General features: G+C 41.3%; 1 protein-coding gene across 1 annotated transcript in view; it reads left to right on the top strand.

Annotated features, from left to right (window-relative positions):
• Positions 1–26,068, top strand: part of LOC124801666 (high-affinity choline transporter 1) — a 262,510-nt gene that overhangs the window by 169,524 nt on the left and 66,918 nt on the right. The window contains exons 5-6 of the mRNA XM_047263090.1: positions 2,270–2,418; positions 19,567–19,716. Of these exons, the coding sequence (XP_047119046.1) occupies positions 2,270–2,418; positions 19,567–19,716 (299 nt within the window). The remainder of the gene's footprint in view (positions 1–2,269; positions 2,419–19,566; positions 19,717–26,068) is intronic.

The following is a 26,068-nucleotide window of genomic DNA, read 5'->3' as shown; positions in this document are numbered from 1 at the left end:
AGCAGGTAGGTGGAAAGAGTCTCTATGAAGAGAAAGACTTGTAAGATGACTTGATAAAAGAAGAAACAGAAGTCGGTGGGAAGAGATAGGGGATCCAGTATTAGAGTCAATTCAAAAGTGCTTTGGATGACTTAGAATCAAATAATGCAGAAGGAATGGATAACATTGGGGCGAGAGGCAAACAAACGGCTACTGAAATTGGTACATAGAGTCTATGACACTGGAGACATATCTTAGGAAATTCTGAAGAATATCATCCTCACAATCCTGAAGATAGAAGGGGCAGGTAAGTACGAGAACTATCCCACAATTAGCTTAATTACTCATGGATGGAAGTTTCTGAGAAGCATAATACACGGACGAACTGGAAAAAGTTAAGGATCTGATAGATGACGATGAGTTTGGCGTTCGAAAAGGTAAAGGCATGAGAAACACAGTTATGACGCTGGGATTGAAAATGAAAACAAGACTTAAGAAAAATCAAGACATGTTTATAGGATTTGTCGATGTGGAATGTCGTGCGCGCAATGTAGAATGGAGTGTGATGTTTGAAATTTTGAGAAAAATGGGAGTAAGCTATAGAGAACAAATATACAATATCTACAAAAACTAAGAGGAAAAAAGTAAGGATGGAAGACCACGAACGAAGTACTCGGCTTATAAAGGGTGTAAGACAGGGAATGCTTTCTTGCGCACCCACTATTCAATATTTACGTCGAAGAAGCACTGTCGGAATAAACAAAAGATTCAGTGTGGGATTAAAAATCAGGGTGAAAGGATGTCAATGATTAGATTCGTTCATGAATTGCCATCCTCAGTGAAAGTGAAGAGGGATTATTAAAATTGAACTAAACCAAATTGAACTTTGTCCGAACAGGCCTCGAAAGGCCCAACGCTACCGACGACCACCGTGTCATCCTTACCCGATCGGCATCACTGGATGGGGGTGTGGAGGGGCATGTGGTCAGGACAGCGCTCTCCTGCCCGTTGTCAGTTACCGTGTCCGGAGCCGGTACTTCTCGGTCAGATAGCTCCGCAATTGGGATCACAAGGGCTGAGTGCACCCTACTTGCCAACACCACTCGGCAGGCCAGGACGGTCACCCATCCAAATGCTAGCCAAGCCCGACAGTATTTAACTTCTGTGATTTGACGATAACTAGTGTTACTACGGCGGCAAGGCCGTTGATGAAGAAGAATTACGAGACCTATTGAATGGAACAAACAGTCCAGTGAGTAACGGACGGAGAGTAAACGAAAGGAAGACGAAAGTAATGAGTTACCGAAATGACATAACATGAAAGTTGGTGACCAAGTAGTAGACGAAGTGAAGGAGTTCTGCTCTGGTGGAAGCAAAGTATCGGATCACAAGCGGAGCTAGGAGGACATGAAAAGCGGACTAGTCTACTAGCAATCTAATATCAAACATAGGCCTTAATTTGAGGCAGAAATTTCTAAAACTGCACGTCTGGAGCACAGTATGTGATTCGTGGACTGTGGGAAAACCAGAAAAGAAGAGAATCGAAGCCTTGGAGATGTGATACTATAAAATAATGTTGTAAATTAGGTGAAGGATAAGCTAAAGAGCGAGGAGGTTCTCTGTACAATAGGCTAGGAAGCGGAATATATGGAAGAAACTGACAGGAATGTGGGGCGGGGTGAAAGGACATGCATTAACCCATCAGCGAATAACCTCCACGGTGTTAAAGGGAGCTGTAGAGGATAAAAAATGTAGCGGAAGGGAGAGACTGGAATACATTCAGCAAATAATGGAGGTGTTGGGTGCAAGTGCTACTCGGAGATGACAAGGTTCGCACACGGGCACAAGAGGGGAATTCGTGGCGGGTTGCCCCAAACCAGTGAGTACACTAATGGAGTGATGAAAAAACTTGGATCATGTTCTCCTTTTGTAAGATAGTTTGCTATAGACTTCACAGTATCCTTGTTTAAGTTTTTTCGACTTTTTTCGGTATCGAGGAAATTCGTCTGCTTGTGGATGCTTGTTGTTGAGGTTACCTGTGACTAAGTTAGAGCTCCCAGGAATCATTATACACTACATTAAGGCGGTTGGAGCATCAATAATCTAGTCAATATTCCCTACGAGTTCCTGGGAATGTTTTCAAAACAACAGAAGTCTGCAAACATCCCGATGACATCTCATTTCCCCTTATTCTCATTCGTTCCCTTTTGAATTCGAGAGGCACAATTTACTTCGACTTCCACGTAGTAAAACGACATATTAAATAACAAGACATCTTTTCCATTGACAGGAGCTACGCTTAGCGTCATCATCGACATGGACCACCGCACCAGCGTCATCCTGAGCTCCTGCATCGCCGTCTTCTACACGCTCTTCGGGGGCCTCTACAGTGTCGCCTACACAGACGTCATACAGCTCTTCTGCATCTTCATCGGCCTTGTAAGTACTGTTTTAAGGTTTCGCCGCGAATTAAAATGACCTTAAAACAAGAGCAAGTAATTTCTGGCCAGCGGAAATGTAGAAACACTATAAGACAGTGTTATTCATTTCTATCTCTGGTCTTTCGGATCTAAAATACATACAGAAAATAAACATATATTAGTGGATAGATCATCTCCGCAAGTTATTATCTCACATTACAGGAAATCAGTATGGACAACTTTTGTAAAGCGACAGACGGGAATACGCGCCGGCAATTACTTGCAGTAATTTCATTGGGTTTCCTATCTGCAGACGTGAACTAATTCGACGAGGCAATGTGGAGCGGGTGATTTGCCTGCATGTTATGATACATCTGTCCTCTAGTGCAACTACGACATGGTGCGATTAAGAATCAGAACTGGAGACATGCTCTATTCACAGATATGTGTCATTTTACTGTACGTCTTTTGGTTTTCGCTCAGCCGTCTTCTGAAACACAGGAGGCACTTAAATAACATTCTATAGCTGCGCTGAAGGATTTGCAATTTGCCACATTCCCTTAAGAATGATTGTAGTGTGAGCTGTTGTAGAACATCTTAGACACATTAATAGGAGTGAAATAAAACCTGTATGTGCTCCTGTACTCTGTGACCATTCTGACAGGAACCTCATGGTTCAAAGAGTAGTAACAGCACAAGAAGCTTTCTGCTGTAGATGAATGTCCACGTTGAACCCATGACCTCTCCAAGTTTCTGAAATAATTGAAGAGTGGCTGAAGTCGTGAACAATCGGTCTCTCTGTAAAGTTTTTTGATTGAATATTTTTAAAATCGCTTCCTATTAGTGTTACTCCTTATCGATTCTTGATTGGAAATACCTACCTCACTGCTGTATTTTGTTTTTCTGTCCTTTCTCGTACCAATATTAATAAATAATTCTTGTCCATTACGAACGTTTTAGGACACTACAACTTTTAAAACTGAAGGTAATTTGTAATGAATTAGCTACAACCACTCCTTTTTACAGTCGTTATTTATACATGTCGAAATTTCAAGATACCCGCCTTCCCATTTTTAGATGTATGCATTTATTTACGTGCGGTGAATATTGTTTCTTTACTAACGGCGTTGCAGAGTTCCGTAACGCAAGATTTTAAGACAGTTATTGTAAAACGTCATAAGTAAGAAGACAATGTTCACGACGCATAAAAAATGTAAACTTGTGAAGATGGGTTGAATATAAATTGAATGCAGTCCTCAAAGAAGAGCGTTTTGAAGTATAATTTATTGGTGCGGCATGTCGAGAAAGGTGTGCATACAAATCACTGCGTTACCCCATAAAAATTAACGTCGCGGAAGCTATAGTTATGATTTTGTACCCTAGGAGCGCCGCAGTCGCGTATGTGACGAGGCGGACCGCGAGCTTCCGGAAGTATGTCAGCCAGGCCCGTAGGTCATCGAAAATTGCCCACGGCTGAGATATACCGTCCCCAAGGTTATTCGGTTTCCTCAGGTGTGGAGTCGAGACGAAGGCTTGGATCAGACGTTTCGTCAATTTTGTGACGATATCCGCCACAGGCACATCAATCGGCGCTAAGTAGTGGAGGATTGTATGATTTCCCTGATGAGCTACTCACCATAGGCTCTGGCTCGGAAAGCGTAAGTATGTGGAGTGCAACTGTGGATTTTTTTTGGCAGGGAAAAATTCTGAATCTCTATACAAGCGCTGTGCTGAACGTAGCTGGATCACAGATCAGATAGTGACAAAGACAATATTGAGACAGCGTTAAGATAGCTGCGCCGGTTTGTTTTGGGTTCTCTAGAGTTGTCGCATTGCAGCGCAGGGATTATAATGTGTAGCAGAACTGCAGATGCCTACATGAAAAAAGTAATTTCATTTTTTCGGGGAGGTAAATAAAACTTAATGAATACTCCTTGACTGCTAGAATATTTGGGATCCTCATGGGAACGGGTATAGAAAACATTTAAAAACCGGCTGTTAAAGCTGTAATCGGCTAGTTCGCCCAGTATGCTAATGTAACGATGGTTCCCCGAAAACATTTGTTTTATAGACGCAGCTCTATTTGAAGTACGCTAATGCGTAAAAATCGGTATTTGAGACAAATCGTAAAACGATTCTACTGCCTCCATTGGATATTTCATGTGAGGATCACAATATTAAGGTAGGGGAGATCTAAATACATCCCGAGTGTTATCTTAAAGGGAGTGGATAACAGCGGTAGAAGCTTTGAACTGTGGCCAGCAAACTAAATACGAGGGCGCTATAAAAAGCAACGCCTGTGTGTTTTTGCTGTGAAAATCTCAAAGCATTTTAAACAAAACAAACTTTATTAATTCATCATGTCTACATATTTATTTCTCACCCTGGTCATCCTGGCAACGAATATATTTCCGTCAACGAGAGACCGGTTTGTTGACACCGTCACTATTGAATATTTGACTCTGTTGATGGAGCCACAACCTCACCTCTGCCTGCACCGCTTCATCACTTATCAGCCGGCCGCGGTGGCCGTGCGGTTCTAGGCGCTCCAGTCCGGAGCCGCGCTGCTGCTACGGTCGCAGGTTCGAATCCTGCCTCGGGCATGGGTGTGTGTGATGTCCTTAGGTTAGTTAGGTTTAAGTAGTTCTAAGTTCTAGGGGACTGATGATCACAGATGTTAAGTCCCATAGTGCTCAGAGCCATTTGAACCATTTGAAGTCCTCGAACCTGTCCTTTAAGTGTTGGAAACAGATGAAGAGCGGATGGGACCAAGCTGGGACCGTATGGAGGATGATCGATGACAGTGAATACAAGGTATCGGATTGTTGCAGATGTTGCTGCGCTCGCGTGTGATCCGGCGTTGTCATGCTGAAGCATAGGGTGCTTCGTGTTTGGACGAACTCTTCGAATTCGAAACTTTATTACAGCACACTATTTATCACGCACCAGCATAGTTACGTTACTCACGGCCATCTTACACGTTAGAGATGCTATGTACACAGAGAGTGTGACCAATGGTCTTTAGACCATAGATAATATGAACAGATGGCCACCATTTTTTTGTCCGAATTCTTGAAGATAATACTGTCGCCTATTGACTATCGCAAGACGGATCTGACTCTCAACTTATAGCAGAAATTCTAACTTGTTATTTAGTATACAGCTGCTTCACATTTAACGTGGAGTAAATTCAAATGTGACATGCTACAGTGTATTAGCGACTTATTGCAACGTCCCGGAAAAAAACTGATATCAATCAGGAGGAAAAGAGTTTCACTTGTATTATTTCAGACGCTCTGAAGCGATTTCAGAGTTTCCTGCTTGAATATTCGTAGTTGTTAGCAGCCTCTAAGTTTAATAAATCTTAGATGAGATCTTTGCGGATCTGGGAACTGTTACTTACCCCGTAAATTTCCAGAAGACATACTAATGTAATGATAATTAGAAACGCAAAAGAATGAAAGCCTGGTAAAGCAATGTCACTGCAACTGATTTTCGAAGAAGGAATTTCTGTTACGGATACTCGCCTTTTCATGCGTAAGTAATTAAACATAAAATGCCAGAATGAGGTTTTCACTCTGCAGCGGAACGTGCGCTGATATGAAACTTCCTGGCAGATTAAAATTGTGTGCCGGACCGAGATTCGAACTCAGGACAGCGTGAATCGAGTAACCGGCACCGTTATTTACGTTCTTAAGTGCTACTGAGTGAGATACGAGAGGTATGCGGAATGACTTGTGGCTACTAATGCTCAGAAGTTTTCGAAGTTCATGTTTTTCTTGCAAAGGCAATAAATCTGTGAACGTTATACGCAACAGACTGAAACAGTTTTCCAAAAACCTTCAAAACAATAATCCATCTTCAGAAATCACTGCGAGCATACGAACAGAGAGACACTTGAGGCAAAAAGATAGCGTCGCAGCTCATCAGCTAATCACGTTCAATTTCAGCTGTGAACATTCTCTCTCTGTATATATAGACTCCATTACACGCTACAATTTGGTACCCCATAGCGGCAGAACGCTGCAAATATGAGACATGAAGAATGAAGATGAAGAATGTTAACAACGTCCGTTTTATTTAAAAAGCCTTAACAGTTCTCATTTAAGAAACTTCAGATGCATTACTTTTCAGTCCGCCTGCGTTGGAAATTAAATCTGTATACATCCGTAACTACAGAGACGATCCATTTTGTCCTTGTTTTTCTTTTACTGGTTTTCTGATGGCCATACACCCAAATCAGTCATTCTTCCTTACCCGATTTTCGTAATGTCATAAATTACTTAGTTTAAACGGCCAGTGAAGTGACAGACAAAAAATAGTACTAGGTGTCGCACGCCAATCTAACAATGGAGTAGGACATGTGGACCGGCTATTCTTTCGCAGTAGGAATTGTTTTGTGAATGCAGCAGGGCAAATAAACGTGGCAGTTGTTAGCAAATCTGGAACAAATAGGTATCTCGATATCTGTTAGTATATTAGCTTAGTGAATATGCGTGCCATGCGATACGCCACCCAGGACCATGCATGTAATTACAGTATATACATAGATAAAAGTGGACAATGTAATTTGACTTTATAAATGACTGTATATCGTTCCACCCTCTTGAATTTTGTCATGCATTATTTATTTACGACATGTTCTACTCCTCCAGAATATCTGTAGGTAAGAAATGTGTTGCCTCACAAGCAAGAGATAAACATCGTTACTGTTCAGTTATATTTCACAAATCCTGTGAAAGAATTCACTATGTTCAGGTGATTACGTTGTGAGCCAGCAAAATGATGAACTCTGATTTACTGGGATTACAGTTCGAAGCCATGCTGAACCATACGGATTCCCTTTATTTTCCATTGTCAATGATGAGAACTTACACGGTTCTCGGAAAAAAAAGAAAAAAAGAAAAGTGTCTCTACATGGTACTTATACTATGTTTTGCGAAAACCACGAACCAAATATACGTACGTTTTGCACCTACACTTTCTTTCCGTCATGAATATTACTGCACCAAGGTGCGACGTCATACCTAAAATTTTTATGTGCTTAAAGAAATGTCAATCATACTTTAACTATGTATTTATTTTTACTTTACGTTGCGTTTCCACATATTTCTGACTATAAATCGGTTGATTCCATACCCGCTACTGATTTGTTGGTAAAGGAGGCTAACGTAACAGCTTTTGTGAGTTCATTAACTATGCGGACAGCTATTTCACATGTGGGCACGTAGTTGCCGACGGTATATTGCACGGCATCCCGTATAACTTCCATTTGAGCTTTTTGGCTACGGCTCGATGGAAACCTTCATCCTCCAATACAACTGAAATGAAATTTAATCATGGGAATAAGCTTATTAGCTCACAAACTAAAAAGTTGTCTAGTTTTACTATTTTTATGATATTAGTGATGAATTTAGGATTATTTGGAATAAATATTCAAATGTTGTAATTAGTAGAGTAAATGTTATAATCAGTGGAGCATGTACTGTAATTTACAAGTTTAATTTACGAACTCAACGTTTAAATGTACATAAAGATGCCAGTAAGAGATATTTTGGAGAACAAGGCTTAATGTAGAAGTCTAAGATTACATTTAGTACCGAATTTCATGAGATGTTGTTGCATGCATTTGAATCTAGAGGAATTAAACACTAATTCGAAACTAATATACTAGATCACATACACAATTTTCAAATCCGGTTTTCATTTATCGCAACTGACCATCCATCAACAACGCGCTTGAAAATATACGCACAGAGATCTCAACACAAGTGATCACACCCTTTAAACCGAATGAATTTGTGAATATCTGATATGTATCCGCCAAACCCCGGTTATGAGCATTAGACATGACGATAATCAGCATGCGAGTGTTTACTTTTTACTGGAATATTCAAAATCGCGTCTTTCACCACATATAATTATTTAACATCATTATTGTTTTTCTTAACCCCGTGCATTTTTGATCACATATCCGTCACTATTTTATATAAATTAACTGAATAATAGTAATCTGCCGAAATATATATGTATCTAACACCGAATTTCAAAGCCGAATCTTTAGTTTCATCTTGCAGTCTCCGAAAGTCATGAGCTTGTATTTCGTTCGTTTCTCGGGTAGTAACGGCGTTATCTATGTTTTTAGATATATTTGTGCCTGTGCTGGATTCTTTCATGTTTTCTCCTCTGTCCAAGATATAATCAATTTTTCACGAGAAAAGTTTAGGCTTTCACTGTAATAGGGTAGAAAAGCGGATGCTATAGATGCCATTTACGGCAGTCGTATCGCTTGTCATTACCAAGCAACGCTCTTGGCCGACACAGTTATTGGAAATTGCGATTGCGGTTCGCAAATCAATTTCGAGAAGCTTCCATCGTCGTTTAGAGAGCTGGTTCAACTTCTGTGCCTGTCAGGCGGAAGCCATTAACGTGATGGGAATGTTCGCCACACAGTCTCTGTAAGCTGTTGGCCCAATTTTTTTAATAGCATTGGAACGTCATCACTATATCACCCTTATGGTTGAAGTGTTTTCGAATAGTCACTTTAGCCACCCACTAAGTGCTACCACAAGAAAAGTAAACGACTAATGTTGCAAGTAGAACACAAAATATGCGATAATCAAGAGCACGGACAAAATGTTCAGATGTGTGTGAATTTATAAGGGACCAAACTGCTGAGGTCATCGTTCCCTAGACTACTTAAACAAACTTATGCTAAGAACAACACACACACCCATGCCCGAGGGAGGACTCGAGCCTCCGGCGAGAGGTGCCACACAATCCAGGACATGGCACCTACAACCGCGTGGCCACTCCGCGTGGCCAGCACGCACAACAGAAAAATAATAATAAAATGTTCTCCGCCTCCGCGCTAGAGGTGTTAACATGCGATTGCAATAACTTTCAGAGTAAAGTACTTTTAATGCTTTTAAATAGTGCGCCTAACTCAAGAATGGTAACACACTTGATATCGGTGGTCATAGTTTGAGTCGTTCCTTGTCAACATTCTAAACCTCCAATACTCGGCGTGTTTTGTAAAGTTCTTATTTTGACAGCTTCATTTTGTTACATGTAGCATTTTTCACTTTTATAAATTTATTAGATTTCTGACTAAAGTGAAGAACATTAACTCCCTCTTTCCTTTCCTCGCAATGGATCCCATATGTAACCCTACTGGTGCTATGCTGCTCTCGGTGGCCAGGTGGATCAGGCGTTGGTTCTGTCATTACTTAATACACTTTCTACCGATCAAACTAATTTATTTATTCTCCACCAACCGCCGGGCGGGACAATAATTATTACGTACTGTCGATACTGAAACTGTGGAACTATGATCATTACATCATCAAAATGACATACAATACTCTTCCCCTGACTTCACTGCTGCCAACGTACATTTCGCATGAGAGCCACGAAGATAAGATGAGCGTAATCAGTGCTCGTACGGAGGACATAGGAAGTTCAGGGAAGCTAAGGCGAAATGGCTGCATGAAAAATGTGAAGACATCGAAAAAGAAGTGATTGTCGGAAGAACTGGCACAGCATCTAGAAGAGTCAAAATAACCGTCGGTGAAATTAAAACCTAGGATGGTAATATTAAGAGTGTAATGGGGATCTCACTGTTAAATGCAGAGGAGAGAGCGGATAGAAGGAAACAGAACATTGAAGGCCTCTATGAGGGGAAGATTTGTCTGATGTGACAGAAGAAGAAACAGAAGTCGTTTTAGAAGAGATAGGGGATCCAGTATTAGAATCAGATTACAAAAGAGCTTTGAAAGACTTAAGATCAAAGAAGGCAAAAAGGATAGTTAGCGTTCCATTAGAATTTCTAAAGTCACTGGGAGAAGTGGCAACAAAACAACTATTCATGTTCGTGTGTAGAATGTATGAGTCTACTGGTGTACCATCTCGCTTTCGGAAGGAAAAACGTCATCCACACAATTCCGAAGACTGGAAGAGCCGACAAGTGCGAGAATTATTGCACAGTGAGTTTAACGGCTTACACATCCAAGTTTTGCTGAGAAAAATAATATACAGAAGAACTGAAAACAAAAGTGTGGGTCTGTTAGATGAAAATCAGTTTGGATTTAGAAAAGATGAAGGCGCTAGAGGCAGTTATGATGTTGCGGCTGATAATGAAAGCAAGACTGAAGATAAATCAAGGCACGTTACTAGGTTTTGGCGGCCTAGAACAACTGTTTCCTAGAACAACTGTTTGACAATGTGAAATGGTGCAAGCTGTTCAAAAATTCTGAGAAAAATGGGAGTAAGCTATAGGGAACGACGATTAATATAAAATATGTACAAAAACGAAGAGAGAACGCTGTAAATGGAGGACCAAGAACGAACTGTCGGATTAAAAAGGGTGTAAGACAGGGATGTAGTCTTTCATCCCTTCTGTTCAATCTGTACATTGAAGAACAGTGATGGAAGTAAAAGAAAAGGTTAAGAGCGGAATTAAAATCCAAGGTGGAAGGATATCAATGATAAGTTTGCTGGTGACAAGGCTATCCTCATTGAAAGTGAAGAATTACAGGACTTGTTGAATGAGTATGTCTAATGAGTACAGTATATGGATTGAGAGTAAATCGAAGAAAGACAAAAGTAATGAGAAGCAGCAGAAATGAGAACAACGATAAACGTAACTTCAGGATTGATGGTCACGAGGTAGATGTGAAGCTAAGCAAATCTGCTACGTAGGCAGCATTATAGCCCATGACGGACGGAGCAAGGAGGACATAAAAAGCAGACTAGCACTGGCAAAAATGGCGTTCCTGCACAAGAGAAGTCAAGCAATATCAAACATCGGCCTTAATTTGAGGAAGAAATTTCTGAGAACGCACGTTTGTAGCGCGGCACTGTGTGGTGCTGAAACATGGACTGAGGGAAAACCGGAAAAGAAGAGAATCTAAGCATTTGAGGTGTGGTGCTACAGAAGAATGTTGCAACTATGGACTGATAAGGTAAGGAATAAAGAGGTTGTCCGGGGAATCGGCAAGGAAAGGAATATATGGAAAACATTGACAAGAAGAAGAGACAGGTTGCTGGGACATTTGCTAAGACGTCAGGGAATAACTTCTGTGATATTAGAGGGATTTATCGAGGATAAAAACTGTGGAAGAAGACAGAGATCGGAATACATCCAGCAAATAGTTGAGGACGTAGGTTGCGAATGCTACTCTGAGATGCGCAGATGGCGAATGCGTGGAAAGCCATATCAAACCAATGAGAAGACTGATGACTCAAAGGGAAAAGAAAAGGCGGTTGCATATAGTCAGCCGGCTTTCCTTCGCTCTGTTTTCGAGCGGAACAGGATAGTAAATGACTAGTAGTGAATACGGTGGCTTGCGAGTGTGTATGTAAATGTAGATGTTTCGAGCAGCCGTTCATCTGGATGACGACGATTGACCTGTAACGTAATTCATCCGATCAGGTATCATGGTCCCGCTGACCTTCGGTCCCATATCGATTATCCCGTGCCCACTTCAGTCGTAACAGACGATGTTGTTAGGTCAACATGCAGTTACGTACGTGTGGTCTGCGGAGTTCTGTGTTCACCAAACTGGGCTGAACGCTGTGCTCCTAAACACTTGTGCCTCCACCTGCACTGCGCTCTGGCGTCAGATGTGGTACAGATGACCGCCTGTTCTGCTTTACAGCGCGGGGAAGCATCTGAACTCCGCGTTCTGTGATGAGCCGTGGACATCCAACAACTCGTCGCCTAGATGGGGTTTCACCGTCCTACAACTGCTTTCTCAAGATGTTCACGATAGTTGCTCGCGAACAGCAGACCAACTGCGCAGTTTCCGAAATGCTTCTTCCCAGTTGCCACGCCGTAACAATTTGCTCTTTGTCGAAGTACATTACGTCAGTCGATTTCTGCATTTGCGGGCCGAATCGTCGTTAGAATGATTCTCCATTCGTCCCTACTTCGCTTATCTACTTTCCTTCCGGCGTCACGTGACCGCAGCGTCAGATGGGCGGCATTGAGTCCCAGGGTGGGCGTTGGTCGTGATGTTTTGGCTCATCAGTGTACAAAGTAGTATCAAAGGTGAGAGAAGTGATAAGTGAAGATCTTAGGACCGTTGAACTCCAACACTGACACTTACCCACAATTATACAAAGCTAAGCGACGCATCATACTCAAAGGACTCTTTTGTTGTAGTACAACATCTCTGTGAATGATCTCTGATCACAGTATCTCGCTGATGTACTGAGTATGGATGCATGTCGTTGTCCTCAATCTCACTTTGAACCCATTTCAAAGCTGTGCTCATTTTTATTCTACTAAAATGGTAACTATTGTATAAGGGCCAGCCAAATGAAAACCGAAAACCCGACACAATGGGACCACACGCTTTACAACATTTATCCCTCTGGGAGACGAGACGATCAATTCCTGTTTCGTAGGGCGTGGTCGGCCGCTGACGTATCCACAGCCGCACCCACTCTTTACTTCCTCATCGGACTGAAACCGACGTTCAAGCAAGGATTTCTTCAGGTCACCGAAGATATAAGAAAACAAGCTGTGAAAGACGAAAGATCCGTGCACACGAAGGATGTTGCAGTGTTTCCCAATCAAATCACTGAAACGTGGCCTCTGTCCTATTGTCAGTGTGGGGGCACAAATCAAGATCTGTGGTCAGCCTCTTCAGCAGACTCTAAGAGGATCTGGAGACGTTTCCTCCGTTGGGTCACGACGCTCAGCAACGAGCACGACCACTTGTGATGATAATGAACGTAGGGTAAAGATAATAATTTCGATATCTAAGACAACGAGAGTAACAGAAGTCTGTTACAAGAGACTACGCAATTTTGATAACTGGGGTGCAAAAAAAGATAAATTTAGGTTCTAGATCTCAGACTTGGACTGGACGTAGATGGGGCAAGTAATGGACCACGGACTGCTTGAAGGAACTATCCCGTCATTGGTTGAAGTGATTTAGAGAAACAATGGAAAATCTGAATGATAGTGGCCGGATGGACATTCAAAACCTACTCCTCGGAAATGTAAATTTTGTGTTAGAGAAAACCCAAAGCTGCCTAGAATTGAAGCGTAAGTTTAGTGATAAAAGTCATGTCAGTATATGAGAGGCAGTCAAATGAAAACCGAACACTCACTACAATAAGAACCTGAAGCGGTTCCATTGAAAAGTAATCACTCCAAGCGATAAAACATTTATCTCACTGGTAGACGAGACGATCAATTCCTGTTTCGCAGAACGCGGTCAGCCACCGATGAATCCACAACGGCACCCACTCAAACCGACTTCCGTGTCTGTCTTTCTTCAGGTCACCTAAGATGTGAGACTAAGATGGTAAAAGATCCAACATTCGGGTTGTACGGAGGATGTTGCCGTGTATCCCAACCGAATACTTGGCAGTGTGGGGGCGGACGTTATGATGCAACAGGAAGATTCCGTTCGACAGCATTCAGCATTCCTGGACGTTTTGACTTTACGGTGCGTCTCAGTTTCTGTAGAGTGCCTTCATGGCGCTGCGCATTGATTGTGGTTCCATGCTCGAGGAAATCGACGAGCAGAAGAATCATCCTGTTGCACCCGGCATAGGGTGATTCTCCTTCTTACCTCACCTTCACAGTTTCCCGTGTCGCAGATGGTTGACCGAAGACAGATGAATGAGTGCACAATTTCCAGTTCCTTCATTCGACTTATGAGTCGAACCTGAGTTCCTCTATCAACTATCTTTAGTTTGGACTTGGTGAGGTTGATGTCTGATCCATCTGATAGTCTTATGTCCTTCACTCAGCAAGTTCATCTTCGCTGCCGGCTAAAAAGCACGGTGTCCTCAGCAAATCTGATATTGTTAATAACATGCAACCAAAATTAGTTCTGCATTTCACATAGATAAAAATGTAACTCCACTTCAGTTCTTCTCTTTTTCTGGTCGTCTCTCTAATTACTTTAACTGATTCTGTACTGACACCCCTCATCCTTTATGCTACGTACCTACTGAAATCGGCATTCTTTTTTTATAGATTATGGTATCTAATCTTTCCATGCCTCTAGGATTCTTAAAAATTTTCTGGTTGACTTTGTTGTAATGTATGATTATTGTGAATTTACGTAACTTTAGCTAGTGTTCCAGTCTACCTGATAACAGTATGGCTAAAATATTCTTTTTTATCATTACAGAACCTCATAGCCCTCAAATATGATCTGCAATAATTCATGTCTTGGTCTTGATTCAGCATGATATATTGATTCATTCTGTTGTGACAACAGGCTGTTTGTTTTTTCGTACGTTTTGACGTCATGCTATCTTTCTTCTCTATTCGCTATGCGAATTACTAAATTGTAACAGAAAAGCCTTCTTTTGTGCCAGAAGATAGCGAAACATTTTACTTTATTTTGCCATGACATTGTCTTGTCATTTCATTAAATTATGGAGTAATGGAGCAAAAGTATTCTTTTGTGGCCCAAATTAATCTTTCTAAGAGACAATTCAGCAAAACAGTTCTGAGTTATCGTTCTCTGCATTAGTTTCATCGCTTGACACACTGACTTTATTCTTTCACGTTTTCGAAATATTACTCTCTTCAGTACTATCTTCTTCCCTTTCAAACTTCTACATGGTCTATCCTTTCTTCCCTCATCCAGCATAATTTCTTAAATAATTACCAGGAATACTTCGTTATAGCATTCTGATCGCCACTTATCTCTGATGTCTTCAGTATAAACCAAGACTTATCACATGTTACCGTTTTATCATTATCTAATGGAAAAAAACACGTGGGAACTGTAAAAGTTTTAGCAGTTTCTGCCATGTGCGACGCGCTCATCTAATCAAAAACTTGTTCGTAAAGCCAGAAAAGAGGTTCTGCACAACTGAACTCTCTAGCAAACCACTATTTGAGAACACGACCATTCTGCAGATTTGTGGACCTCCTGAGTGTGTAATGTTACACTGACCCAGGAAACTACTTGAGAGTCACACACGCCTTTATGTTGTAAGTTACCAATTAGTGTGCACAACTTTAGTGGATAACGGAAATTATTAATGACCTAGCTACAGATCATAAAGTGGATATTTCCACAGATAAATTTTTTATTATGAATAGTAGGTGGTTAACAGAAACAATCTCTCAGTTCACATAGTAATTTATTCAATAAATACTTAATTATTCTCAGAGATAATGAATGAAATGTGAAATACCTTACAAATTCTTTATGAAAATTCTACTTATGGGTATCTTGATTTGCAGCGATACTGGAACCAACAAAAAAATCGCCCTCTGACGCTAATGGCGGTCTGAAATTTACTCTCGAAACTTGATATCCCCAAACAAAAAAGAGGTGCTGTTGACCAGATAGTAATTAAAAAACTCATTCACTACAGCAACGCTGGTGCTAAGACACTTGATCGTTCTGATTTCCGCAAGTGCGAACTAAGAAAATGTCCAATCACGCAATAGCAGTTAATTGTGCTCACCGTCGTCTGCTAAGATGCACGCTGCTGTCTGCTGCTGATATGCTCACGACGCGCCCATCTCCACGTCTTCGAATGGCCTCTAAAGATGCACTCACTAGCATGTCTGGCAGCGGACTCCAATCAGATCACTTTCGTATCTAGCCACCGCCACCTTGCTATTTTCATAGAATAGTACATGCGGCTGTTTCTTCCCGCTAGATCGTTCATGTTTCGGAAAATGCCCCGTCTCCGTGACGTCAGCGACAAATTTGCCAATGGCACCTTTTCGCGGGCAGAAACTAGACTCGCATCACAGGTCCTCTGAAATTAGAAGGTCTCACGAGGTTAGGCGGTTGTTTTCGGCAAACGGTGATTCTTTCGAAAACCGTAAGGTGCTTCGGTCGCTGGTTGTAAGACGCACTATGGTCTAGTAAGCCCATCAGTCAGCCAGAGATGACAGCAGAAAAGGCCGTTTTTTTCGATACATCCAGCCCTTTGTGCATTCCCACGCACGACAGTCCAGCATCGTGCAAATGAAAGGATATGAAGCTCAGTGATCCGACCTACATTAAATAAAACGTTGCTATTGGATTTCACTCCGTTATCACTCTCCAGTTACTGAATCATCCTAAAATTAAACGAAAAAGGCATGCGAAATCGCATGTCGTATTTCAGATTTAACTTCTATTACAGACAACAAACACAATTTATTTTCGATATATCCGAGGATCTGCTATAATCTCCATGTTGACCATAGATTTAGTGCCTAGTGTTGAATTCCTATAGACAGACAGAGTGTCTTAAAATTAGTTTGAACGAACGGAAAGCAATGCAACCTTTCTCGGGACACCCTTGGCACATCTATTGTGAAACTGATCGAGACACACAGTTACGCACTTAATTAACTACGCACTTTTTAATAAAACAGGAAATATTTGAGCGATATTAATATTGTATAGTACAGGGTGTATTACGTGCGAAGCAAGTGCTGCAGTCTGGTTCACACGGGAACCTATACCCTCACAATTAGAGCACTGTATGTGCTCCGGCACGTTGTTCGGACTGTGGCAAGCGGTGTTTCGCTTTTAACCGAAATTGACGAGCATTTCAGGTTGATGTGTCAGTGGCATCTACTTGCAGAGCTGTGCACAAAGCAAAACTGAAACCTTGTATGTCCCTATAGTATCTACAATTTTACGGCAAACAGCAAGGTAAGCACTAACAAAGGCTACAGTGACGGAACACCAGAGTATACGCATTCTCGTGATCGGGAAACAGTAGGGAAACAGTCCTGTACAAGTCTCGTAACAAGCTAGTTTGTCATAACACTTCACGCAGCAGTCCTAACCAGCAAGCAGAAGCTTCGCGGAGCGCGAACGATGTAAGAGAGAGCGGACCACGATGCCTGCGTGCGGCCGTCCGCACTAGGACGGCATTGGTGCTGGCAGCAGACCAATCAGGCGCTCTTGTTTCGGTCCCTGTCTGGCGGCGGTTGTGAGGGTGGAGGCATAAGTGGCCACGCCGATGAAGTCCCACTCAGTCTCCTGACCACCGTTATGGATGAGGCTTTATAAAAATAAATCCTGATTTTGAAATATCAATAACTCGGGAACTGTAAAGAAGTTAACTGTTTGATCTTGAAAGCTGCCTATTACTTGTTCGCACTGAGGGCTTATTTTGCGATACTTGTTTCGCTTTTCGTGAATGATATCCTGGTCGGAAATAAGGAATCAGTATTTAAATCAGGCAACAGATATGATAAAATTGAATCAACATTTAAATTGAGCAACAGATAAACTTATGAATATGAATAAGGATCTGGTTGAGGCTGGTCAGATAGGAGATTCGGGTTTCTTAAATTTTGTATTAAACAGATTTATTAGCAAGCAAAAACAGATTTTGGTGAACACAAAACGCATACACTCTAACTAAAAGTGGTTCCCAGTTGTCATAAGGTAAATCAACGGTACATTAATACAGAGAAGCTGCAACCTCCTAGGCACCCATGAGTATTCACAGTACCGCACATTACGAGGGATGTCAGTATACGAAGAAAAACAATAACATTAACGTTCTTTCATTAAATAATAATAACAAATGATATTCTCCACTACAAGCAACGTCTACAAGAACTACTGCGCACTCGGCAGAGAAGTGAGACGCCAATTGTGGGCAGGTACCAAACCACGAAAAACGCATTAAATTAAATTTGTAGAAAGCGGATAAAATGTGTCCACATGCGTGGATATTCTTTCGAAGTAGGAAATTAATTGCTGTCAATAAAATAGTACGAATATGATCTCATCTGCAACTTTGGAAGCATCTGGATGTACACAGCATTTCCGTGGACAAAGAAAATATCTTGTATTTCACAAAAAAGAGAAACTTTAACTCGGAAATCCTAACGTATAACCAACACGCTGTCAGGGTGCGAACATTCTTTACAGACTGTTTGAACACAAGCGTTAATTCCTACTACCAGTCCTGAAAATGTGGCTGAACAAAGGCCACAAACTATTAGAAACAAGAAATTTAATAGCGTCTTAGCACCCCGATAGTTGTGCCCCTTGGTCCCCCATTCATAGTCGCGCTGCACCTGTGGGATGCCTTATCACTTTTAACAGTAACAAAAAAAAAAAAAAGAATTCTAGGTATCTGGGCGCTTGGTGAACGCATGGGTAGTAGGAAACAACACATTTTATACAAAAATTAAACTTTATTACATTTCAAACTGAACAAGTAAGTGATTCGTACCGCAGGAGTGCTGACTTCTGCCTGCTAGGGCGCGTGGGAGGTAGCGCGACTAATGGAAGGTTAAGCACAGCTATTTCACATGAATTTACTTGATAGGCTAAATTGGATATGAATTTCCTTTATTAATTCTTCTATACGGACAAAGTCTGTTTGCATTAACGTTGCTCGTGGTAGCAATTCCATTTGTACACAAAGTATTTCGCATAGAAAGCGCAATCATTCGCTCACTTGTAAAATTACAACCGAAATAACTACCATAATTTTCAGCTAACATCAAAAATCTGAAAGAAAATTATTGAACATAATCTTAGCTCATTTATGAAACACTAACAGTTGAAACCAAACCATGACAGATTGCCTGGAAGACTGCACTTCCCTCACTTGGTATTGCCGTCCGAGTGCCGGGCACTGGATGTTGATCAACGGTCCCGCTTTGAAAGTGTGGTGGGGGAAACTAACCAGAGAGAGGACGAGACATCCTATCTAAGGGGAACTCCCTGACAGACGAGCCTGTCCTGTCGATGCAATTCAACACCTCTGCCATCCTGCCTACACCAACTCAAGTTGGCAAAACTGTTGTAGCAGACTACAGATTACTGTCACTTGCAGGAAATAAACATTCAATTCATTCACAATCAAACGTTGTGATGGGGTTCACTGGATTAGGACGGAGGAGAAATGTAGGTAAATAAAATACAGATGTACGGCTTCCTTTCTAGAGGTTTGCTACAGTCGCATACAGGCAACTAGTGGCAACGAAACACAGACATCTGTTTCAATACGTACACAAATTTGTAGTTTTCATGTTCGCTGACAATGCCAACAATTGTTGTTGTAGAACGAGATGCCAACAATTGTTGTAGTACGAGAAGACGCGCAGAAATACACTGCGCTTTCTGAGATGTTTTCGCATGCGAGGTTGGCATACAGGGAGGCTACCCTGCGAAAACAGGAGACTGGATACGTGCTTGTGTTGTCGCAGTGGCTGTGCATCCCGTTCGCGTGGCTGAACGAGCAGGTGGGCTCGCTGTCGCCGGAGAACGTGGACTGGGTGGGCAGCGTCGCCAAGGAGGAGATCGCCTCCTACATCGACTACGGGCTGCTGCTCGTCTTCGGGGGCATCCCTTGGCAGGTACGTACTGCAGCAACAGGCAATCACTCGCAATGAGTTTTTGTATGGAAATAAAACTACGGAAAGCGAACACAAAAATTAGATTATAAGACACACTAACCAACGCTGCAACTAAATTACAAGGGGCGTTCAATAAGTAATGCAACACTTTTTTTATAAAGGCAGGTTTGATTCATTCAGGATTCCAATACATCATATTGTTCCGCACTCCTTTGGCTGCAAAATACTATTGTTCAACATAATCTCTTTGAATGCGACAGCCTTACACCACCTTACTACCGCATGGTCTACTCTACTGGTCCACGATGGAGCCAACTTCTCGCTGCTTCAATAACCTCCTCATCATCTCGTGCCATCCGTCGTTCATTGGCGAAACAGATGGGAGTCGGAAGATGCGAGATTCGGGCTGTAGGGTGGATGAGGGAGAACAATCTAATGAAGTTGTGTCAACTGCTCTCGGGTGCGCAGCCTTGTGTGACGTCTAGCGAAGGAGAAGGAGAAGTTCGTTTGCGTTTTTGTGACGACGAACAAACTGAAGTCGTTTCTTCAATTTCCTGAGATTAGCACTATACACTTCAGAGTTGATAGTTGCACCATGAGGGAGAACATAAAACACAATTCCAGAAGAACGTCGCCTTGACTTTACCGGCCGAGGGTGCAGCTTCAAGCAGTTTGATGGCTACATATAGCGCCGACTACTATCGAAACTTCATGAAGCTGCAGCGGCAGAAACGAAAATATTCCACGACATCCCCCAACAACTACGCATTTTTTTCAATCGAAACTGGCCAGGAGGAATATATGTTGCGTTACTTATTGAACGCCCTTCATATTAATTACAAACAAGTAACACAAATTGGTAAAGTGCTCTTACAGTTGCAACGAATGAAAAATTCGACAGTGTTGCTGACGGACTTCTGAACAGGTAATTTTCCCCCAAGGATAAAAAGCACTAAGCGCTTATGATACAGTTACATGTATCCATAGCATACTCGTAATAAAGAATTACTACAAAACTTTGAAACAAGTGCTGTGCAGATTAACGATATAAATGCGCATTTCATGTGCTGTACAATGACGCAGAGCTACTCTTATTCATGTGGCAAGCTTTGGGACTCGAGACCACCACACTTTCGCCGGGATGTAGATCGAGGTAGGTATTTTCGTCCTTGGTTCCCTGCTCCCTGTCCTGCAGCTGATATAGAACCCTCAAGAAATGCACGATATGGAAGATGCCCAACAGCAACCGTTCAGTGAGCTGGATACAATAACCGACGTCACCTTCTTGGAAGTTATCATCAGGGTGTGATATTACATTTCTTTTACTAGGAAATTAAACTGTAATTTAAAATAAAAAAAAACACTGCCTGACGAATTTCTGGTGTCACCGAGACGAGACTGAGATAAAGAGCTTAACGTTATTCCCTGTGTGTAGAAGTAATTTTTATTCACGTTAATATTGAGGCAACGCCTTTTGAACCGTACTTATTCGTGGTCTCCAAGATGGTGGTATCGTTATAGAAGCCTCTTGGTTTGATGAAGGTCTCCGGGAGCATGGGGATGCATTTCTGGGAGGTAGTTGGTTGTTAGCACCAGCTAAGTAATGGTAATCTGACAGATCTGGACAGTTCCCATAGAACTTAGTGCTAGGACAGACATAGCTTTTTCTAGGAACGGCGGCAATCGAAAGTAGTGTCTACCCTCAAATTCTGTTGTTTTCCAACTGCAGGAGAGTTTTTAAGTAGGGGCTAGCAGTATCACACAGCGTCACTTTTGTTTGTATCCTGGAACAGTCCATACGTAGCGTCCGCGAGCATCACAGAAGTTCTCGTGGACACCCACCACACGCCGTTCACTCAATAGTGCGGAATGCTGCGGTCTGCTGGCTAGGCAACGCACCATCATGCTTTATTGTTGCTCCTCATTGCTAGCACTTCCATCTCTCACTTGCTAAACCTTATAGAATCTTTCTTGATTATATTTTATAATGTTTTTTTTAAATCTGATGCTTGATAATATGTGAGCTTCAGACTGAGCACCAGTGCCTCCCGATTTCGATGCTTGATATTCGTTCTCTGTTGCTCCATCAATATTGGTGTAGACTACATCACAATTCATCGTCGGCGTGTCCAGTTTCGTTCTACGAATCCTTGCATGTTCCAGTTTCAAACACAATGCAACTGATCCTTCCATCTCTTCTCAGGATATCAAAAATTCCTTTTCCCTTGAGTTGTATATCTGTATATTAATTTAGATATTCGTTCTTCTGACGTCCTTTGAATGTGTTCATGTCAGTTCTTCCTGTACTCCTCTGTTTTCTTAAATATGCTTTTGACACTCACTTCATTTCTTATTTTTATCCGATCGGTGAGTTTGTTACCAGCTAGAGATCTTACTTATTTGTTCTTCGTAAATACAGCCATTTATCTGAGAAACCTAGAGTAGGCCATAATGTGTTAAGAATCGCATCTCTGCTGCCTCAGTTCTTTTCCACTGATTGGCGGTTAGAGTTCAAGTCTCTCACTCATAATTAGAACTCATATTACCGCCACGACAGTATAAATTTTTAGTACCGTTTTTTTTTGTAATTGTTTTGAGGAGAGTGCGATTTATAGTACCTATCAACTGTAGGAATTTTGCAATTTGTATTCATCATCATTGTGTGTTACATACGAGACAACATGTCCCAGGAATTTAAAAAGTATTTATTTGTTCTAGCAGTTTATCATCAATTATAGTTTTTGCTCTTAAATGTTTCTTAACATAAGAAAACCATTATCTTAATTTTGTCTGTAGATACTGTCATGTTATAATCTTTTGCTACCTTGTGCAAGGACCAAGGTGCTATTTGTATTTTATCTTCTGATTCCGTTGAGATTATTTGATCATCTGCACACAGGAATGTATTTTGAAAATTATTATTAAGCTTATAATGGTGATTACTTTCTTCTATCATATCTTTATGACGTCGTCTATGTATATACCCTGAAGCGCCAAAGAAACTGGTACAGGCATGCGTATTCAAATACAGAAACATGTAAACAGGCAGGATACGACGCTGCAGTCGGCGACGCCTATATAAAACAAGTGTCTGGCGCTGTTGTTAAATCAGTTACTGCTGCTACAATGGCGGGTTATCAAGATTTAAGTGAGTTTGAGCGTGGCATTATAGTCGGTGCACGAGCGATAGGACACAGCATCTGCAAGGTAGCGACGAAGTGGGGATTTTTCAGTACGACCGTTTCACTAGTGTACCGTGAATATCAGAAACCCGGTAAAACATCAAATCTCCGACATCACTGCGTACAGAAAAAGATCCTGCAAGAAAGGGACGAACGACGAGTGAAGAGAATCGTTCAACGTGACAGAAGTGCTACCCTTCCGCAAACTGCTGCAGATTTCAGTGCTGGGACATCTGCAAGTGTCAGCGTGCGAACAATTCAACGAAACATCATCGATATGGGCTTTCGAAGGCGAAGGTCCACTCGTGTACCCTTGATGACTGCATGACAAAGCTTTACGCCTCGCGCGGGCCTGTCAACTCCGACATTGGACTGTTGACGACTGGAAACTTGTTGCCTGGTCGGAGGAGTCTTCTTTCAAATTTTATCGAGCGGATGGACATGAACGGGTATGGAGACATCCTCAAGAATCCCTGGACACTTCATGTCAGAAGAGGACTGTTCAAGCTGGTGGAGGCTCTGTAATAGTGTGGGTCGTATGCAGTTGGAGTGATATGGAACCCCTGATACGTCTAGATACGACTCTGACAGATCACACGTACGTAAGCATCCTTTCTGATCAGCTGCACCTATTCATGTCCATTGGGTATTCCGACGGACTTGGACAATTCCACCAGGACAATTGCTACAGAGTGGCTCCAGCAACACTCTTCTGAGTTTAAACACTTCCGCTGGCCACCAAACTCCCCAGACATGAGCATTATTGAGCATATCTGGGATGTCTTGTAACGTACTGTTCAGAAGAGATCTTCAGCCTCGCGTACCCTTACGGATTTATGTAGAGCCGTGCAGGATTAATGGTGTCAGTTCCGTCCAACACTACTTCAGATACTAGTCGAGTCCATGTTACGTCGTGTTGCGGCACTTTTGCGTGCTCGCGGGGGCCATACACAAATTTAGATAGGTGTTCCAGTTTCTTCGGCTCTTCAGTGTATTAAATAATGTGGATGATAAAGGACACTCTTGTCTCACTCCATGAGGGATGTTTCTCGCAAACCAACTTATTTCTTTTACTTCAATTTTGTTGTATATGTACATACTTTACTTACACTTATTAGATGCTGGGGTATACCATTCGTTTCTAAAATTTCCCATGATTTAACTCTGTTAACTTTGTATATAGGATGGTAGTGTTCTCTGTGTTTTTGAATAATTTGGAAGACTGGAGAAACACTGTCTAAGAAATATCTTCCAATCCGAAACCCATTCTGTTCTTCAGGAAGAAAGGTTTGCGAAAGTATCTTTAGTCTATTTGTTATTAGTTTTACATATATCTTGTATCTAGAGTTCAGAAGACTAATACCTCAATAATTGTCAAAATTCTGCGGTCCTCTTTTTGTTACAGATGGGATAATAATCACTGTTTACCAATCCTCTTATATGCTATTGTATTTTCACCAAGTATTTAAGAGTAACGATTCCGATGAATATTTAAATAACTCCACATTAACGTTATCTTCCTCTGGAGATTATCTGGTTTAAGATGTTTTTAATACAACCTTTAGTTCTTCCGTTGATATAAATCAACATGCTCGTCGCTAACTGCAGCCTTCACATTTTTCTCGTCACGTATCCACAGATTTGGGAAATAATCTAACCATTCAATTTCTGATATGGGGTTAATTTGAACTACAACTATTTCCTCTTTATTATGTTGTTTCAGCATACAATAGCCTTTAGTGTTTCCCGTGTACATCATGCTTCATTTCACTCAGATAACGTCCCCAGCTTTCTTGTTTTATTTTTATAGTCCCTCTTTTGTCAACCGCTGTGTGTCGCTTGTACTTGATATAGTCTTCTTGCTTCAATGATAGCAGATATTTCAGGTGGGCCTGCTTTATTCATTTTATGATCTTTGCTGGTTGTTGATTCCAGTTTGCGAGTCGTCTTTTGTTTTTATATTTCATGCTGTTTCTAAAGCTTCACCAGAAGCTGTGTGTATCATTCTTATTATTTCTGTCCGCTATTCATTAACGTTATGCTTTTGTTGCTCATGTTTTAGTACTTCAAGTAAACGTTTTCTGTGTAACTATATAATGCTTAAATCTTGTTGCAATTGTATTGTATAGGCTTCTCGTATTTTTTTAATTGCGCTTTCATTATTATAAAAAGGAACTGTTAGTTTTGATGCTACCAGAAAATGTTCAGTAGTAACATAACAGTCTCTTACACTCTGGTGTCTTTATCAATAGGATGGCATTCTCATTTGTGATAACACCGCCTATTACAGACATAATACGCCAAGCACCCTATGTAAATTTATGACTATCTTTGTAGATGGAAAACTGTTTGTTATGCTTAAGTGGCTGAAGCCAAAAAATCCCTTTACCGATTTATATTATAGTCCTTAGTATGTTCTCCACGTGAATCTCTATTCCTTTAAAGGTTTTACCTATACATACACTGAAATCTCCAGCAATTATTAAATATTCTAAATTAGGTATTGCATTAATCATTGTCTGCATGCATTCATAAAATGCATGTGTTTCTTCTCTCTTTTCTTCCTCTAGTGCATATACACCAATTATATTCACCAGCGTAACTAGTGTCTTTAACCTTAAATGAAACGTCTTTCATTTATGAACATATATGATTGCAGCCATTTCCTATCGGTATTTTTGATAATAACTGCAACTCCAGTTCTTTCCTGTTCAGTTCTACTTACTACAGTGTATATCAAAATACAAAAATTAATTTCTGATGGGAATTCAGAAGGTGGCGTAGGTTATCTTCAATCAGAAAGATTCCAAGCAATTAGTAATAAAATGATATTTATTAAATATGAAGAAATACTCAGCATAAATGATGCTGCTTCTTTTGAAATGTCCAGTACAATGAGAAGTTTGAAAATATTACTAGTCCTCGAGAATACTAAATTCCTGTGATATCTGAGTTTATCCTGGCATATAAATTTTCCAAACATTTTACGGGAATTCAGCCAGGTAATATTTACAGCGATCGCCGGCCGCGGTGGTCTCGCGGTTTTAGGCGCGCAGTCCGGAACCGTGCGACTGCTGCAGTCTCATGTTAGAATCCTGCCTCGGCATGGATGTGTGTGATGTCCTTAGATTAGTTAGGTTTAAGTAGTTCTAAGTTCTAGGGGACTGATG

Source organism: Schistocerca piceifrons, chromosome 1, assembly GCF_021461385.2.
Source record: "Schistocerca piceifrons isolate TAMUIC-IGC-003096 chromosome 1, iqSchPice1.1, whole genome shotgun sequence".
NCBI lineage: Eukaryota > Metazoa > Arthropoda > Insecta > Orthoptera > Acrididae > Schistocerca > Schistocerca piceifrons.
Note: the sequence above shows the minus strand (reverse complement) of the source record. Positions and strands in the feature narration are given on the sequence as shown.